The 17,875-nt window shown below is 54.3% G+C and overlaps 3 protein-coding genes across 3 annotated transcripts; all 3 read left to right on the plus strand.

Annotated features, from left to right (window-relative positions):
* Positions 1-769: 769 nt before the first annotated feature.
* JKF63_02325 (uncharacterized protein) lies at positions 770-1,765 on the plus strand (the record flags this gene model as incomplete). Its single annotated transcript, XM_067898364.1, has 1 exon — positions 770-1,765. One exon carries the CDS (start codon positions 770-772, stop codon positions 1,763-1,765), a length of 996 nt encoding a protein of 331 aa, XP_067754521.1.
* A 5,048-nt stretch (positions 1,766-6,813) lies between these two features.
* Positions 6,814-7,680, plus strand: JKF63_02326 (uncharacterized protein; the record flags this gene model as incomplete). Its single annotated transcript, XM_067898365.1, has 1 exon — positions 6,814-7,680. One exon carries the CDS (start codon positions 6,814-6,816, stop codon positions 7,678-7,680), a length of 867 nt encoding a protein of 288 aa, XP_067754522.1.
* Positions 7,681-10,958: 3,278 nt separating this feature from the next.
* On the plus strand, positions 10,959-14,183 carry JKF63_02327 (uncharacterized protein; the record flags this gene model as incomplete). The annotated part of the gene is made up of 1 exon (XM_067898366.1): positions 10,959-14,183. One exon carries the CDS (start codon positions 10,959-10,961, stop codon positions 14,181-14,183), a length of 3,225 nt encoding a protein of 1,074 aa, XP_067754523.1.
* Positions 14,184-17,875: the final 3,692 nt, after the last annotated feature.

Consider the following 17,875-nt stretch of genomic DNA (forward strand, 5'->3'; position numbering starts at 1 on the left):
CATCCACTCGTACCAAGAATGCTCCGTTTCGGGAAGGTGCCGCACGTAAGTGTATCCCCCCACCTCCTTTCCCCGTGTCTCTTCACTCAAACACCTTTGCTCTGCCCGTGTCTTCTTCTTTCTCGATTTTTTTTTCCGTCGTTCTCACACGACTTGCATGAATGAAGCCTCTCGTGTTCCCCCTTCTAGGGCACCGTTAGTGCACCGAGTTTGTAGGGACCTCTGTCGTTCAAAACGAGGTCTATTCAGTCATCCCCATACACACACTGCGGCACAATCTTTGTCCTCTAGAGGTCATTTTCACATTTTATCCCCCCCCCCTTCATCAAGTGCACATATTCACCTGCATAGCCCCCCAAATACACACACACACACCAGTCGGTGTCCTGTGGTGGTTGGTCCCGCTTTGCTTTTGATTTGAACGGCACGTTTTCGGCGCTCTCCGCTTTCCGCTAAAATCCCTGCGATTGAGGCCAGTCAGCGTAGACGAGTAGGAGTTTCCCACCCGCGCGTGTGTGTATGTGTGTGTGTGTTTTGTGGGTTTGTCTGCGTGTAAATGCATATGGGGTTTATTCCTGTGAGCACCCGTTCACCCTGACTTCCGCCCGTCTTATCTGCGCCGTTGTCTCTGCCACTCACTAGCTGATACCTTGTATATATACATATATAAATATATACATGGATACCACGCCCTCCTCCCCCCCCAACTGGCCTTTGGTGATTCTTTGAAAAAAATCCTCCTCCAACCGTTTACGTCAGATCCAGCCAGATGCAGATGCAAAGCAACATCCATCCTCAGCAGATGGAGTGGCTGATGCATCAGCAGCACCAGCTACACATGCAGGGCAGCCAACAGGCGATGGCGCCGCGTGCCTACCGCCTGGAGCCCTTGAATGCAAAGCAACAGTTTGCTAATGCGCAGGGAATGATGATAGGGCAACAGTGTCGTGGCGGTATGATGGGCGGCATGTCGGCGTACGGCCCGGGGTCCATGGTAGGGGATGTGCAGGACGGTCACAGTGGCTCTTTTGGGGCGGGTGTCGGCAGTGGTGCTGCCTATAGTGCTCATGGTCCACAGGGCATGTACTCGCTGGCGTACGGCGCAGCGGGGATGGGTGGACCCAATAACACTCAAAAGGGCCAAGGCGCCCCCATTTTCGCCGGCACCGCTCGGAACGGCTCCGATCGTGGCAACATAAACTTTCACGAAGTGTTCGACACTGCCGCTAACCCGTTGACGCAACTCTCTGTGGCGACGCAGGATGACGGTAAGCCCCTGCCATTTCCTCCCGGAAAGATTCTCGCGCAGTACCCGACTGAATATCAACAGCAGCTCGTTTTCTACTACCGGCTCCTGCGCCTCCAGTACCCAGAGCTGTATCAGCAGTACGTGGACTACTACGTGAAGTACTATGAGCCACTCTACTACCCTCCAGCCCCATCGTCGCCAATCAAGGAAGACTTCCCCGACAAGCAGGTCAAAAAGCCGCCACCGCCGCCGTTGCAACCCAAGGCCCCGCGAGCGGAGACACCGCGACTCCAGCCAATTGTGTCGCAGCACCCGATTACGTTGCGCTCACCGGCACAATCATCACCGGAGCAGCCCGCTCCCCCCGAAAGCATACCTCGCACTGTATCGAATCTCAGCGGAGGACTAAAGCGACAGAGTTCGCTACGGCGACAAAATTCGATACGCCGAAGCGAAGTCCACCAGCTGAAGAACGAAGGCGGTCTAAGGCGTTTGTCAAGTATGCGGAAACAGTAGAGTGAGAGCGGTTCTTGACCCTCTACCCGACGCACCTTGTCACACCGGTCTCCCCTTTCTCTCCCCCTCTTCTTCTTTCGAGGGGGAGGGGGGCGAGGGGCCATTCGTTGTCATTTTTTTTTCTTTGCTGGATCTGACTGTGATAAGGCTCTTTCCTTTTAACCAAAGCGTGTTCATGCGCCATCCACATATCTTTTCTCTTTTGTCATTTTCCTCTCTCTCCATCCTCGCACTGCTTTCCTCTGATGTACTCCGAAGTAGTAGACTCGTCTCTTTCCACTCCGCCCCTTCCACCATTGTATTTTCTTTTATGCCCCCTCCCCCTCCCCCTCCCCCCAAAGGCTTGGTCGGTGCTCATGTGCTTATTCTGTGTGTGTGTGTGTGCTCATTTTATTTGTGTGCTTACGCCCGCATTCATCGCCATGTGGGTTTGTTAGTTTTCCCCCGATATCTCGACTGGCAACTCTTATTATTATTAGGGTGGGGGTGGGGTGTTACTCTCACCTCCAGCACCCCCTCTCCCTCCCTCCCTTTTTTCCCTGTACGTCTCTCCACGAAACCGTGCTTTTCTTTACCGGTGGTCTCCCCATCGTACTCTTCTCCGCTTCTCTCATGCCTTCCTTGAATTCTGAGCTCCTAGTTGTGTCTCTCCCGTAGATGGAACAATCTGTATGGACCACCACCACGCCCTCTCCACCGGACGTTTCTCCGTATTTTCGTTCGCCTCCAGGTGTATCAAGGAATCTCGCTCTGCCCGCCCATTCTCTCCGCATGCCCACTTCAGCGTTTCCCCACAAGCGTGAACGAACGCGTCATTAAATAATAATGTTTCTTTTTTTTTTGCATTTCTCATGTGCCTACAGCCCTCCCTCCTTCCCTCCCTTTCCCCCCTCTTTTCGAAATCGCCTGATCGTCCCAATTCCGGTCACGTCTTCGTCGATGTGTCTTTGCAGCGGAAGGTTTTTTTTTTTGCACTTTTGTCTCTCCATGAGTCTCTCCTCCCCTCCTCCTACTTGTCCCCCCTTTTTTCCTTCACAGCTTTGTATTTCGTGCAGGCCTCTCATTGTATTTCTTATTTTTTTTCCAGCTTCTATGTGTTGCAAAAATTAGCAGTGTGGCTTGATGCCGGGAAGGCAAGGACAGGGGGTGCACCTCCGCGTGTGGTATTGGTGTCGTGTACTCCATACTTCATGGGACAGCCAAAGAGCCCCTATACCCCTCTAACCAATGCGGGCCGGCTCCCGCCGGCAAGGGCCCCGTGTGCCTACAATGTGTGGAAACCAGTGCGATTTAGAGCGACTGGGGCCCAACGTGAGGTTCCTGGACGGCGCAGCGTCGGTGCGACCCAGCACCGCTCTCTCGCCTGTGCCATCCATACGAGCAGCAAAATGGCAGCGGGACTCCAAAGTCGTTCACCCTGGTCTTCACTGCGTGCTGGTGGTAGTGGTGGTTGGGGAAGGGGGGCGGGGGAGGACGCGCTGCGTGGCGGCCTGGCACTATGACACAGCCGCTGTGGGGCGACTTGCGCAGCGAAGGTCGTTAGAGTGCGATGCAGCGGCCTTGCTCGGGTGGCTGAGTTGTCGTTTCCCTACGGCGTATGCACCGGTGTTTGGGACCACGTGAATGGGATCCTGGGCCAAATGAGTAGCGTCTGGGGTTCGACCGATGTTGCGTAGAAGAACGGATAGGGGTTTCAAAAAAGATCAAAAGGAAAGGCTCGAAGCCAATCAAGAGTCATCATCTCTCTTGCTTGCCGTCTCGAACTACTTGCGGTATGCGGCCGTGCAAGTAGCTCGGCGATGTTTTCTCTGATTCCCTGTAGCTGTTGTTGTTGAGCACTCTACTGGTGCCGGAGGCGGTAGAGGAGGGGACGCGTGGGTTCAAAGGAAAAGTAGCGGTTTAACTTGTGTTTTGAGAGTGAGGGACTCCATCGACGCGAAAGCGCATACTCAACGCCCCCATCTGCATACCGCTATACCCCCCCCCTATGAGCGCCTCACCTTTCTTATCTTTCTCGCTCCTGACTTTTCGTACTTCACATGTCTTGCACCTCTGTTTTCCTTTGACATACCCCCTTTTCTACGCGCGCACGTGCGCATGACCACGGTCACATATCTATCCGCGTAGGGGCCCAAGTAACCAGAGCCACCTCAACGTACACCTCGCCCGCCCACTTCGTTGATGGCTTTGTTTCCCGTCTCACCCTAAGTGTGTCTCCGTACCTGGAGAGTGGTGAAAGCTCAAATTACATTCTTGGGCGTTGGTCTTCTCCTTGGTTTCTTTGGCGTGTCGATCCCTTCTTCCGTACCTTCTCGCTACCGGCACGTTGGCTGACTCGTTTGCCAGACTACCGGTTAATGGGAGACGGCCGCTTGAATCACATGCCTTCTCTGGTGCGCGTTACTTTCCCTGCACCGGCGTGTGTCCACTCTTGTCACTGTTTGCACTCGGGTCCTCATCGCTGCTTCCCCCCTCCCCCCCTCCTTTATTGGCTGAGTTCATCGTTGCTCAGTTGCGCAGGCCTCTCCTGAGGCCTCTCCTGTGTTGTTTTTTTGAGCGTCCACCTTGAAGGGAAAAATGGGGCGACGGAAAGTCGCAGAGCGACGGGGAAGAGAGATGCAGCGCCTCGCTAGTGCGCACCAGCGGCCTACCTCGATTGGAGATCCCGAGAGCCTTGATAACAAACAGTTCCACAATCGAGCACCCGGCGGTGGTGGTGGCGGCTACCTCCCCAGACGAGGCTCTATTCCCATCAGAGGGGGGGGCGGCGGCTTGATTCGACAGCAGAGTAGCAACCACCTCAGTCGCCATCAATCACAACATAGCGCCTCTTTACGGCGTCATTCTCAACAACGGGAAGAGAGCATCACGGCACCCTACAGCGGCTTTATTTCCCATCCGCCACCGAACCAGTCGACGCAGCGATACCTGCCTCAATATTTGCCACCGGCGCAACATATAAACCAGCCTCCCGCAGATCAGCAACCCCATTCCATGGCACCCCCGCCGCTGCAGCCGCACCAGCAGAGCAGCGTAGGACTCTTTCCGGTGCAACCGGTGAGCCTTAGCAACATCCAGATCAGTGGCGGTGGCGGCTCTCTGCGGCCCCAGAATAACGGCCCGACAGCATTTCACGAGCCCCTGGGGAGCCCCTCACTTGTGCGCCGTAATAGCCAGGTACGCCTTTCTCTAAGCGTCGGGCCGCAACAAGAGCAGCAGCACCATGATCAACAGCGTTGCGCGGCTCATCGCTTAGCTCAAAGGCCCTCCGTGAATGCGAAGCGCCCCGTACAGAACTCTCAACACCAGCCGTATCTCTCAGGTGACGGCAGTCTCGAATCAGCGCCGCGTCAGGACCTAGCTCATCTCCCCAATCTACCACAACTCCCCTTCGTCATGACCCCTCAAGGACCGATTGCACCACCGCCTCTGTCTTTGTTCCTCATGCAAGGTTCCCCCATGATGGGCGGCGTGATACCGCCGCCGCAGTCGCCGCAGCAACCGCGGGTGGCTGCATCCGCAACGAACCAAGTCGTTGCCCCCCCGAAGACACTCGCCAGGAACGGCAATGCTGTGCCTGTCCCACAAAAGGCACCTCATGATGCGCAGCAGCGTACCCAACTTGATCGACTACCGGTGCAATCACCGCAGCCGGCGCCGACGAGGCGACCGTCTTTCGTGGCGGCGGGCGATACCTCAGCTAACGTGGTTTATGTTGCTGATACGCAATCATCGGAGGGTGGTGGCATCCCTCTGCCTCGCACTCAGAGCATTCTAAGTCACACATCTAGCTTCAAAAAAGAAAAGTCAAGGCAGAACGCCGCCCCTGATACCGACCTCGTCCCGTCCGTTCCCCATCCCGGTATTCTGAACCGTGTTTCAAGCTTCAAGAAGGCATCGCAACCTGCGCCCGATCGGGCACCTCAGCAAGAGGCCACCAGAGAAGAGAAGCTCCTGGCAAGAGAGCGAGAGCGGATGAGATTGCTGCAGGAGATGCAGATCCGCATGGCAGCCGAGAGGGCTGCACGAGAGAAGCGGATGGCCGAGTTGCAACAGCGGCAAGCGCCTCGCAACTTTATCTCGGGTTCCTTGGTGAATACCGCTCCACGCGTGTTGGCCAAGCCGCCAAATGTGTCTTCCTCCGATGGTCACAGCAGCCCACAGATTTGTTCAACGCCCGCCTCTGAGCCTGCGTGTCCTCCATCACAGAGGCCGGATCTGGCCCATTCGCAGTCGATCCAACTCGCTCCCTGTGTACTGACATCGTCTGAGCTTCCCCCGAGGCGCCTATTACCGATATCAGCGGGTGGCTCACACGCAGGGTGAGGGAATCGCAGCGTTTCACCGATCCCTGATGCATCAGATTTCTCTGCCAGGCTCGATGTCGCAGGCACTGGAAAGGCGACTACCTCGGGCGGTGGGGCGGCTGCTATGAGGGCAACGGCTCGTGATACTGCGCAAGGCGCCATCGCGGTAGCTGCTGCGAGCGTGTCGGGCACGCCTCCGGCAGCTTCGGCACCGGCAACTTCGGCACCGCTGCCTTTCCCTCACTCTCTACGAGATTCCCCTGCGCTGCACCAGGACGGCGAGTGAGGGACGGCAAGGAGCGGATTGACGACTCGGCGTTCCCGGTGCGACTTTTTTGGCAACACCTTGCGTATCACCGACGCGGCACAGCAGATGACAAGTGAGTACCAACTTGATGAGCTCGTCACGCATCGGCGGGGCTCGACCAATGTCGAGTCAAGGCTTTTCCAGAAGCTCACTGACGTGGTCCTTGCTGGCTACAGTGCGTCCGTGCTGAGCTTGGATTCAAAGGGACTTTCCAAAACCGTTGCCGCATTTGACAGTGCTTCATGGCTGGCTAAACAGCGGCTGCTCATGAACGTCGTCAACACGGTGGAACAGATTCAGATCACCTACACTACGCAGGCAGCGGGCGGCAATTTTTTCCAGGCCGCCTTCTCCTTCGCACTCGTAAAAAAAATTCTCCGCGAGGAAGGCGGAGGAGTCGAATATGATGAATGTGACCAACGCACAGCGGACGTATGAGGTGGTGGATCTTCTTCATCCCCTGCCAACAGCTGTGCTGCTCAAAATGGAGAGTTGCATCCTATTCGGCCACCGCATGGCGGACATTGAGTGCCGCTCACTGCGCAGCGAGGCCAGAGTTCAGGGCAGCACTGCTATCTGCGCAAGCCACTGCCAACATCGTACTTGGTCACCTCGCCGACACCGTCGCCTCGGACCCCCAAAACGAGGACGCTGCAAGGGAGCATGCATCTGTCTTGCAAGTGGTGACTTGTGTGTTGATGCACCGCAAGTCTGGCGCCGTTTCACTTCAGAAGCAGATGGCGGAGCCGGCCGAGAGGGTGTACCAGAGAGAGACGGCGAACAACATGATCTCGTCATATGACGAGGATGACGCAGGCGCGTCTCCAACTTTCCGGTCACACAACACGTTGTCTTGCAACAGCGACATAATTTTGAACTTCCTCACTTGCATTGGTTCTCATCAGAGTCATCACCCCTGGAACGCCGCGCTGGAGCGCGACCAGACCATGGCGCCGCTTGAACTTCTTGATGGCGTTTTTGGCGCTCCGACGTACACGGTAGTTCTCGTCAGCATCGACCCCACCAAGGCCGAGGCTGCCGCGACACTCAGCACGCAGTTCGCCATGACCATCAAGCTACACCGCCGTCCTCTCAATGGGTCCGCAAGCCGTCTCATCCAAACAACCAAGTACAAGATGGCGGATTCTCAAGCAGGGCTCAATGGCCCCAACCGCCCATCCAGTGCGCAGCAGCGCGACTTGAATGTCAGCGTGCAAAAAAATGCCGCGACACTGCAGTCGCTGGGCGAACTTTTGCACTCCATCGAAACACGCGATTTCAGCGTATCAGGCACTGCCTAGTTCCCTCCACCTGCCATCCCGCTCGCCGGCCCCGCTCTTCTCCAAGTGCAACACACAACACGCACGCGCGACGGGGGTATGGGGAAAAAATGGGAAGCGCAAAAAAAAAAAGGGCCCACAATGGACAAAGGGGATCAATGAGCTTTTGTTTTTGTCTGAGGGGACGCAGCACTTGGCCTGCATCGCCAAGGCGCACTTTTTTTTTCCCCATTTTGGATAATGCATGTTACTTCGTTGTGTGTTTGGTGTGTTCAGATGCTTGTGAACCGTGGATATATTACATGTGTGTGTATATTATATAATATATAATATAATAAATATAATATATATAATAATATATATTATGATATATAATATAATAATATATAATATAATATAATATATAATATATATTATATTATACGCACTCATTTATGTTTGTTTAATGTCTCTTAATGTTCTGGAAAGGCTCCTTCACAGGTGCCGGTAAATGTGTGTCTCTTTTTTTTTTCTTTTATGTCCGTGCCTATCGCATCAAGTGAGGCAACCGGCAGGTATGCACACTGAGTGGGTGTTGCACAGGAAGATGTCATGTGTTTGACTCTGTGTGTGTGTGTTACCTGAAGAGGTCTTTGTCACTCGTGTGTGTGTGCGTGCGTGTTTAAGTTTTTATGAATGTGTGTTTTTTTTGACACTTTTACCCCCCCCCCTCTTCTTGAGCTGTGTTTGGGTTTGTGTTGTGTGTGTCAGTGAATGGTATCGGTGTGTCTGCACAGCCCTCACTTGCCCTCGTTTCTTTCTCATCTGAGTGGCTTTTTTTTTGCGCCTAGATTTGATGTGGTGCGCGTCGATGCGCGTTTGTGTCCTTCTGAATATCTTCCCCTATTGCTCTCTTTCCTTTGCATGTGTACATTGGTGCCGTTACCGCCTCAGGTATCAGCTGCCCCCCCCCCCCCTCTCTCCCCCTTACACACATACCAGTTCTCTCTCATGCTTTGCTTCGGTCAATGCTCTCTTTTTCTCCATATGCCGATGCACATCCAAGGCGACGACGCAGGGCGTTCTATCTCCTCTCGTCCCCGATTTCGCCTTCTCGCATTAGTGAAGGCGTTTGGCTGACTGCATCTGGGCCTACTTTGCTGCGCTGGTCGCTACTGACTCCTGGCGCCCGGCAGCCTCCCTCCTCCTCCTCCTTCCACCACCACACAACCCTTGTGGTATATATATATATATACACTCACCGTAAAGGGGAGTGCTTTTGGCTTACTGCCGTTGCCTTCGGTGTTCATCATGCGGCTTCATCATCCCTTCGATTCCGGTGTGGAGGAACAAGTAGTTGTGCGTTGCGTTTGTGGTTAGGCCACGAGTCGAAAAAGCTCACCGTGGAATCGTTTGACACCGTTCTTTTCGGGATTCCTTTGTTTATTTATTCTGCATCCGCTCAACTAACGTTCTTTTTTTTTTTCGTGTCGGTCTTTTCCCCGCCTCTGCGTGTTGGTGCGTCGTCACGTTGATGCAGCTGTGCGTGTGTCTGCATAGGTAGCCTTGGGCTTGTTTGGTGTGCACGGTGAGAGTGCCCAACTATTCACGGGAATCCTTTCGCCTTTGTGGCTCATTGTTTGTCACTCCTCAGTCTTCTTTTCGTGTGTGGACATCGTCGTCGTTTAGGGCGTATGGATTTTATGACTGTATCTTCAAAATGTCTCGTAGTTCTTTTCATTTGCTTCAGTATTCGTTTTGTATTGGACACAGGTTGTGTGGGTCTTTAGAGCTACGCTCGCGCGTTGCGCTTTCGCCCCACTGTAGTGCACCTCTGCATATTCCTAAAGACTGTCTTTTCGCTCTTTTCTGTTTCTTCCTCTTTCACCTTGCTGGGGTCTCACTTTTTCTTCATGTTTTCTTTCATTGTTATTATTTGTGTGTGCGTTTGTGGGGAGGGGGAGGGGGAGATCCGTAGATCTGCTTTTTCTCTCTCTTTCACCTCGCCTCTTTTCAAAAATTGTGCTCCAACATCTCTTTAAGTAGTCTTCTCTCCTCCTGGCCTTGCACAACTTTGGGCTGCCACGTGCGTATGTCTGTGGATGTCGAGGTCTCTTTGCGCTGGTCCTTGGCTGGGCCTGTGTCAAGAGACCAGATGTTCAGTATGGATGGATGTGTGTGTTTATTTTCCTGCCGCGGATGTCTATTCCTTTACTCTCTCCCTCCCCAGCGATGCATGCTTGTTGCTCGTGTGTACTCCCTGCCATTATCGCTATCCTCACAGACTTTTTCTCTCTCTGGTCACCCCACATTTCCTGGACGTTGCGGAGGGGGGGGGGAAGGTTATCAAGATGGCGCTGTGAATGCCGTTAGGTAGGGAGGCGGGAGGGGGCCAGAAAGTGCCCACGAACGCGTATCAGCACACTGAAGCACTCCTGTGCAAGTTCCCGCGTGACCACGACAAGAAACACACCGATATACACTCCACCCTCGTCTGTATCACGGGCGAAAGGGAAGCGCGCGCTTTAATTGTGGCCTCATTTTCTCGTTGACGGGTGTTGAACTCACAAAGTAGAATATATATTTGTATATATATGTATATGTATTTGTATACATATGTATGCATGCAGGTGAGGACAGACGCCTTTACCACGGAACGGAGTGGTGGAGCGGCCGAATTCCCCAGCAGGATTATTGTCAGGGCGGACTTTCGCGAGGGCACCATCGCCATTTATGAAAATTGCTGTCGATCTGTTGCGAGGCCGCTGCACCCTCCTGTTCCCATCTTGGTTGCGAGAGGTAGAAAAGGAATCGAATGTTTCCGATGAATAACGCTCGCCTGTTGCGCCCCCCCCCCCCCCCCAACTGCCTCAAGCGCTTAGACTGCACGCATACGTAAAGTCAATGAGGTATTTTCTACGATAACTGCTTTCACCGTCCTTGTCTTATCCTATTTTTCTTTAGTCTACGCTCATCCCCTTGCCCTTTCCTTTTCCCTCCCCTCTCGCGATCGCATGCCTTCGTTGCTGCCCAGCTAGACTCATTACTTGCACCCTCTTCCCGCTGCTCACTGGCTTGCTGTCGTCTTTGGGTCGATCAGCGATCCACCGACGTCTTCCCCTCCTCTGTTAAACTTTCCTTCCGCCTCATTCCTAGTGTACGACACAGACCGGTCGACGCATCGAGCTCACTGTCACCCTTGACGACGTGCACCCACCAGTAGCCCCTCCCCCAGATCGGCACATTTTTTTTTCCCTGGTGCAATACACGGAGCAAAGGCACTAGCGCACGTCTGCACATTCACAGAACACATATATTACATGTATCCGCAGCCGCAGGGTGCAGCGTATGGTTACAGGGGTGCCACAAAACTGAACAAGCCAGTGGCCGGCACTACTTTTAATGCCGGTCCCGGGAACGCCAGCTTTTGGAGCGCTGCCTATGGTGGTGCCTACAATGGCGCTGCTGCGTTGGACGGTGGCAGCATGTACGGCCAGACCGGTTCAGGGTCGATGATAGGTGGCATGAATGAGGAGATTATTGTCACGAAGCTCTTCTCTAGCCGCCGGGATCTTGACCGCCTTGCATCATCACAGGATTTTTCACGTCGGTTCGACTCCAACTGGGGAAGTTATCGCTTTGCCGGCGCCGATGGCTGCGGTAGTTCTCTCTACGACACGAACAGTGCAGCAGGCGGCTCCCTTATTAGCTCAAGTGGGAAAGCGGCTGCGTCATTCTTCACGGACCAGAGAACGGGAGTCTCGGGAATAGGTCCGGACGACGACGATGACGACGATGACGACAACGATGGTTCCGGGGCCGCCGACAAGCAACTGGCATCTGAGACGACGATGGTTACTTCGCAGAAGGAAGCAGTGGGGAAGAATGGCAATGCGGAGCGCGTAACTCTCTCTCGTGACTTCCAGTCCAGCGGCGTGGCAAACACGGCCGTGTCCAAGGCGTCTACCAGTTCGAAGTCGAGCGTGTTGGACCGTAGCAGCCTCACAGACTACAACGGTGAGCCGCAGTCGACGTCCAGGCAATCCGCGACCGAAGCAAAGGAGCCCGGTGAACGCAACGGATTTCCTGTCAGTGCCGCTGGCAACGACTCCACCAACACGCCGCAGCCAGCGACCGAAGCAAAACTGCTACTCGCGGGTCCCGGCGGTCTCAGCACGGCCGCCCGAAAGGCAACCGATGAGATTGCAAAGGCGGACACGGAGAACGGCTTCAGCGCGCTGAAAGCACAGCCGCGCACCGCTGAGCCAATCGACGACATTCCTCTTCTGGCTGAAGACGTGCGGCCGAAGCTGGCGCCGGCCACCTTCACGGCAGAGCAGCACAAACCGGTGGAACCGCCTGCGAGGGAAGAGTCAATGCAGGAGAAGCCACCCGCTTCGGCGACTCGGGCTGAGATGCCCAACGAAGCTGGAGAGGCAGTTCACGCCGTAGAGAGCGATCCGGCCACCAGCGCAACGAAGGGGTCTACTGGCAACGGTGAGGGCCGCCACGCTCGTCCACGTAGTCGCCCGGCGGGGCGTCCCGTCAGCCGCCTCACGTCCATGAGCATTGTTGAGTTCCCCGAGGCGGAGGAGATGTATGACGAAATGGTCAACGATGGTCTCCATAACTCAGGGAAGCAGACAAGCATCCGCGTTGAACAGCGTCGCGACCGCGAGGCCGCCGCGCGCGGCGTGGGCGTTGATCGCCAACACCAGCGCCAAGGGACTGAGGAAACGCAGAAGCAGCACGGAGAGGAGGCGCTGGTGCGGCGAAGGGGGAGAGAGAACGAGCAGCAACAACGGAAGGAGTTGTTGGAAAAAGTGGACGAGGAACGCAAGCGCGAACGGAACGCTGCCATTGCTGCACGCGAGCGCCAGCGCGAAGAGGAGAAGCGCCGTTTCGAGGAGAGGAAGCGCATGGAGGATGACAAGGAAACCGCGCGCGCCGCTACCCTGGTAGCTCAAGGCCAGCGCCAGCTTGGGGCGCCAGATGGGGAGGCGCAGGAAAAGCCGATCCGCACCGTGTCGCGTCAGCGCAGCCGACGCCCTCCAAGTGGCCCCGCCTCAAAGCTGCGCGGTGCGATCCCTGAGCAGCCTCCGGAACTGGTGGCCGGGCAAATACAGGACAGGCTGGCATCTGAGTCACTGAGGGAAGCCCCACACCAACACAGTGAGGGTCAAAAATTTCACCCGGGTGTGGAGAGCTGCACATCTGGTGGTTTACTGTCTGGGGAGAAGCGTGCGCCACAGCCTTCGTCCAAAGTGGGGGCGGGGCATGCCGTTCGACCACAACGCCCCCAACCGCCCCCGTCAGAGGTGGTAGGAGGACAGTCGCAGGCCCACCACGGCACCCCCGCGACGCCAAGCTCTCACGCGACGCCGCAGTCTCAGATGTCAAAGAACACGCGCCGCTCTCATCCAAAGGAGGATAAAGCTGCGCACACAGTGGTGAGGAACAGCGCCCTGCGCCCTGCAAATATGGTCAAGACATTGGTTCTTGTGGAGGAGATACAAAAAGGCAACCATGCCTTGACTGCAGGAGAACAATCGGTGAGTTACAATGGTCATGCCATCGATGTGACTGAGGTGAGGACACGTCCAGAGGGTAACTTCAATTACCACTCCAGTGTTGTCCACGACGTCGGCGAGGCTGTGTGCAGCGGTTACAATGCTGCGGTGCTCGCGATCGATGCCCCAAACACAGCCAGTCGCTTTGACTCCCCCGTGTGGTCTATCCTGAACCGTATTATCCGCAGGCTGCTGCGGGAAAACAGCAACGACGCCGGCGAGCTGCGCTCTGACTTTGAGCTGACATGCGCCATCGGCTATCTCCACAAGGACAAGGTGAGGGACTTGCTTACAAGCACTGAGGCAGAAGCCTCGTTCACAAAGATTAGTGTGAATCCGTCGCCAATCTACGGTCCGCGTTTGACAAATCTCAGCTATGACACCGTCACGGATCCGGTAGTTTTCGAAGACGTGCTCACTACCACGCTTTCGCGTGCTTCTGAGGATCCGACCCTAAAGAGTCTGACGGAGGGTGTGGTGGCTGCATTTGTGCTCATCATGCAGACACGCGAGACAGATGGCAAGTCGGACATCTACCTTTCGTCCTTCGTGGTGGCCACAGCCGGTGACGACACTTTCCCATACCAGTCGGCCATTTCGCATGCCCGCAATGAATACGCAACGGTATTTCACTTGGTTCTTGGCGGCCCGAGCTGCACGTGCTTTATGCTCAACATTGCCGACGATGACGCGATCCGCAGGGGGGCTGATGCGGGGCAAGAGTCTTTGCAGGAGGCGCTGGTGCGTGTGCTGGCGCTGCTGCGGGACATGTCCACGCTGCAGAACTACGACTTGCGCAGCGGCTCCGTCAAGCGTTTCATCAAGTACGTGGAGTTGTCTCACACGAGCGCGCAGGCGCGGCTCGAGAAGGAGCAGGATGAGGCGCAGCGCCGCAAGGTGGAGCGGTACCTCCGTGAGCAGGAGCGACTTTTGCAGGATGCCTACCGTCTACTTCAGGGGGCGAACATCAAGTGAAGCGAGGAGCTGTATTGTAGAGCGCATCGCTGAACCGATGGGATCATTGGTCACGCACCTCTTCTACAGTTTACTTCACGCACATGCATTTTCTCCATGTGCGCGTCTGTCAGTGGAAGAGGAGCGCGAACGAGAAAGCCTTCGCCCGTCTCTGTGTTTTTGCTCCTGCTGTCCCTATCAAGACTTTCTGACTTCCCTCTCCCTCATTTCCTTCTCGACCCTCCACGCCGACGTGGCTGGGAATCTATTCCCTCCCTCTCCCACAATTCTCTGTGTGCATCCTGGTCTATCTATATATTTATATATATTTGTATCGAGGCGCGGGAACTCAACACGGTGTTGTTGCATGTCAGCCGTTCGTCTGTGCGCACCATCGCTTTTGAATTCCTTTCCCCTCCTTTCCCCCTGTACTCGTGTGTGACGTTCTCTGTCGCGGTGCTTGTCGTCTCCATTTTTTGTTGCTGCTCCTTGTGTTTTACTATCAAATATGGCGTGTGGTGGGGGCACAGGGCTCAGTTTTTGTGACGCACATCCGCGTTACCGTGCTCTTCGTGGCGTTCTTCTTTGATGGCGGCCCAGGCTTCTATCCATCTGCTTCGCCTTTAACGCCGCAGTTTTTTTTTCCAGAGACTTTTTCTCTTCTCCCTTCCCCTTGTCTTTATCTGTCGTTTTTCTATCGTGTGGCATGCCCTGATGTCCAAGGATGATACTCTCATTTGCCATTGTGTATGTGTTTATTCTTTATTATTATGTTTCGTCGTTGTTACTCTTTGTCAAGGAAAAGATGAGAGCGCCTTCTGTCCCATCTTCACGCTGCTTTATTCACGTTTTCTGTGTCGTAAAGCAAAGATATCGTTTTTGATGTTGCGGTCAGTCTTGCTGCGTACCCGGCGCCTGCAGTTGGGACCCGATTCCAGTGTCTTTTCTATTGTATACGGTTTTCTGTACTGGACCCATGGGCGTAGATGCACTTGTGGTTTCCGTAGCGGGGAAAGAGGAGGGTGGTGGTGGTGGTGGTGGTGGTGGCGAGCGGCGGGAAGCTGATGGAGATTTTGTTCATTGATGGCGGTTTGTGTTTTTTTTTGTGTGTGTGTCTGCGTGCCTGCGCGAGCGGCGGTCGGTTGGTCTTTTGGCCTTCGTGTGTAGTCTCCCTTATCTGAGCTGCACTCGATCAGATTTCTAATAGGTGGAGTTTTGGTTTGTGCACTACGACCTGTCTTGCGGCAAGAGGATGAACTTTCCTGGGGTGCTCCTCCCTTCCCATTGCCGCCGGTGCACGCAAGCACGGACATGAACCCCCCCCCCGCCGCCGAAACACACTTACACACACACACACACACACACACACGAGGACATGAATGCGCTCTTGGTACCCCCCCCCCTCCCCTCCCTTCATTCTGAATCAGCGAGCACACATCATTTGCTCGTCCCCTCTCCTCCCCAACGTGTTTATCAGTTTACAGATTCTTTATTGGCTGCATTGCCCCCCTCGCCTTCGTCGTTCCCTCTTTCGCGCTCACCCTCATTTTTGTTTGTTTGTTTCTTCTCTTAAACTCGTCGGAAATGTGCCGGTCTGTGGGGTTGCGTTTATGTGTTTATGTCTTCGCGCCCCCCCCCTGCCGGAGGGAAGGGGGGAGGGGGAGGGGGAGGGGTGGGCAGAAATAGGGTCTGAGCTGCTGGTAAAAAATCACCTGTGCGCGCCGGTTGCTTGGGTTTGCATAGTCACTGTTCCCTCCCCTCCTCCCCACCTCCTCTGAAGTGCATATTTTGACGCTTTGACTGCTTTTACGAACAAAAAACTCCTCTTTTATCCCCTTTTCGTTTTCGTGTCTCGCTCTCTACGATGTGCTCAGCCCTTTTCCATGCTCTGTTTTCTCTATTATCTTTAATTGATCGGTGAAGGAGGGAAGTGACAGCAGGAAGAAAAACCCGCCGTTGACGTTAGTGTGCTGCTGCTCACTTCGTTTTTTGTGCACTTTTCTTCTCTGCCACCCCCTCTCCCTCCCCCTCTTCCCTTATTACCACCGAATTTCCCCGTTCGCCACCGTTCTCTCTTCGCGGACGCCTCTTTCCCCCCACCATTAATGTGTATGCCCTTTGTGACGCCCACTTTTGATTTGTTTCCTGTTTTTTTTTTTTTTGACGCTGCGCCGCAGTTCTTCTTTTCTGGCTACTCCGTTGGGCTCACTTCTCAACTGTTTTCTGTGCCTACTTTGAAATTTTTCTTATGTCACCTTTTTTTGCATCTGCTGTCGGCGCTGCTCTGGGGTAAACTACGGCCAAGGCAACACTCTTCCAACTCGCACATATACACCCACGCCCTCCCCCCCCCTGACGCCATAAAAAACATGTTTCTGTGTGTCTGCCAGCCGCACATGTGTATCTGTGTGTAGTGATTTCCAATCAGGTCTCTTCCGAGTGACTACGTTTCCCGAATCGATGTCGACCCCTTTTTTGTGTGTGTGTGCGGTGCACCTAAATGTCGGACTGTATTGACTATCGTTTTTTATTTTAGTAATTGTTTTTTTGTTTCTTGAATCTTTCTTCTTTTTCCGGCGTCCCTGCATTTTTTTTTTCAAAGTATATACATTTATATTGTCGTTGTTCTCTTCGTCGATCGAGGTGGTGACGACCCTTGTTGATCTTCTCGTTTCACCTTTCTCTAAGTGGTGATTGAGTTTCAGGTTTCTCTGTCTTCTTGGAGTGGGGGTCTTCTTCCCCCTGAATGACTGCGTGTAGTTGTCATGGGGCCTTCATGTGTATACGAATCGGCGACTCGGCCGAACCCACGGTAAAGGATTTGATAGAACAACGCTTTGAAAAAACCCTATCCGTTCTTCTACGCAACATCGGTCGAACCCCAGACGCTACTCATTTGGCCCAGGATCCCATTCACGTGGTACCAAACACCGGTGCATACGCCGTAGTGAAACGACAACTCAGCCACCTGAGCAAGGCCGCTGCATCGCATTCTAACGACCTTCGCTGCGCAAGTCGCCCCACAGCGGCTGTGTCATAGTGCCAGGCCGCCACGCAGCGCGTCCTCCCCCCCCCCCCCAGACACACACACACCCACACACCCACCTCCACGCTGTATTCGTGTGTAATGCGGGTTGGCGTATTCAGGGGTCCCCCCTCCCCCATCGTTTTACCTTTTTCGACTGCTTGTGTAACTTCTGGTTCGACTCCTCTTCATCTTGACACCACCCGTTTCCCTGTCTCTTCTCTCTCTCACCGCGTGTGTGTGTGTTTCCTTCTTTTTTTCTTTCCTCCTTTTTTTTTCATTTTTTGTCTCGCCCGCGCTCTGTTTTTCCCCAAAGTCCGTCGATTTGTGGTGTTTTTTTCTTTTCGGCCACAGGGGGGATCTCCAGGCGAATGTGAGATACGTTGAGGTACGAAGTAAACTTCTCCGATACACAAACACATGCACATATACACACAGACACACGAGCGGAAGACCGTGTGTTTTCGGCATTGTAAGCAGTGCGGATTCTTTTGTGTGTCGAGCACCCAACTGCTAGTGATGGCGGTGTCCACCCTGAGAATGTGTGAGCGATCGAAGTATCAGTTTATTCGCAATTGCTGCTGCGGTGCAGAGAAGTACGTGGACGAAAGAGGTGAATCCTTTCATCGCTGGCGTGACGTCCAGTAAAATTCCTAACAGGGGTTATACGTACTTTGGGAGTTCGATG

Source organism: Porcisia hertigi, chromosome 33 (genome assembly GCF_017918235.1).
Source record: "Porcisia hertigi strain C119 chromosome 33, whole genome shotgun sequence".
NCBI classification, from domain to species: Eukaryota; Euglenozoa; class Kinetoplastea; order Trypanosomatida; family Trypanosomatidae; genus Porcisia; species Porcisia hertigi.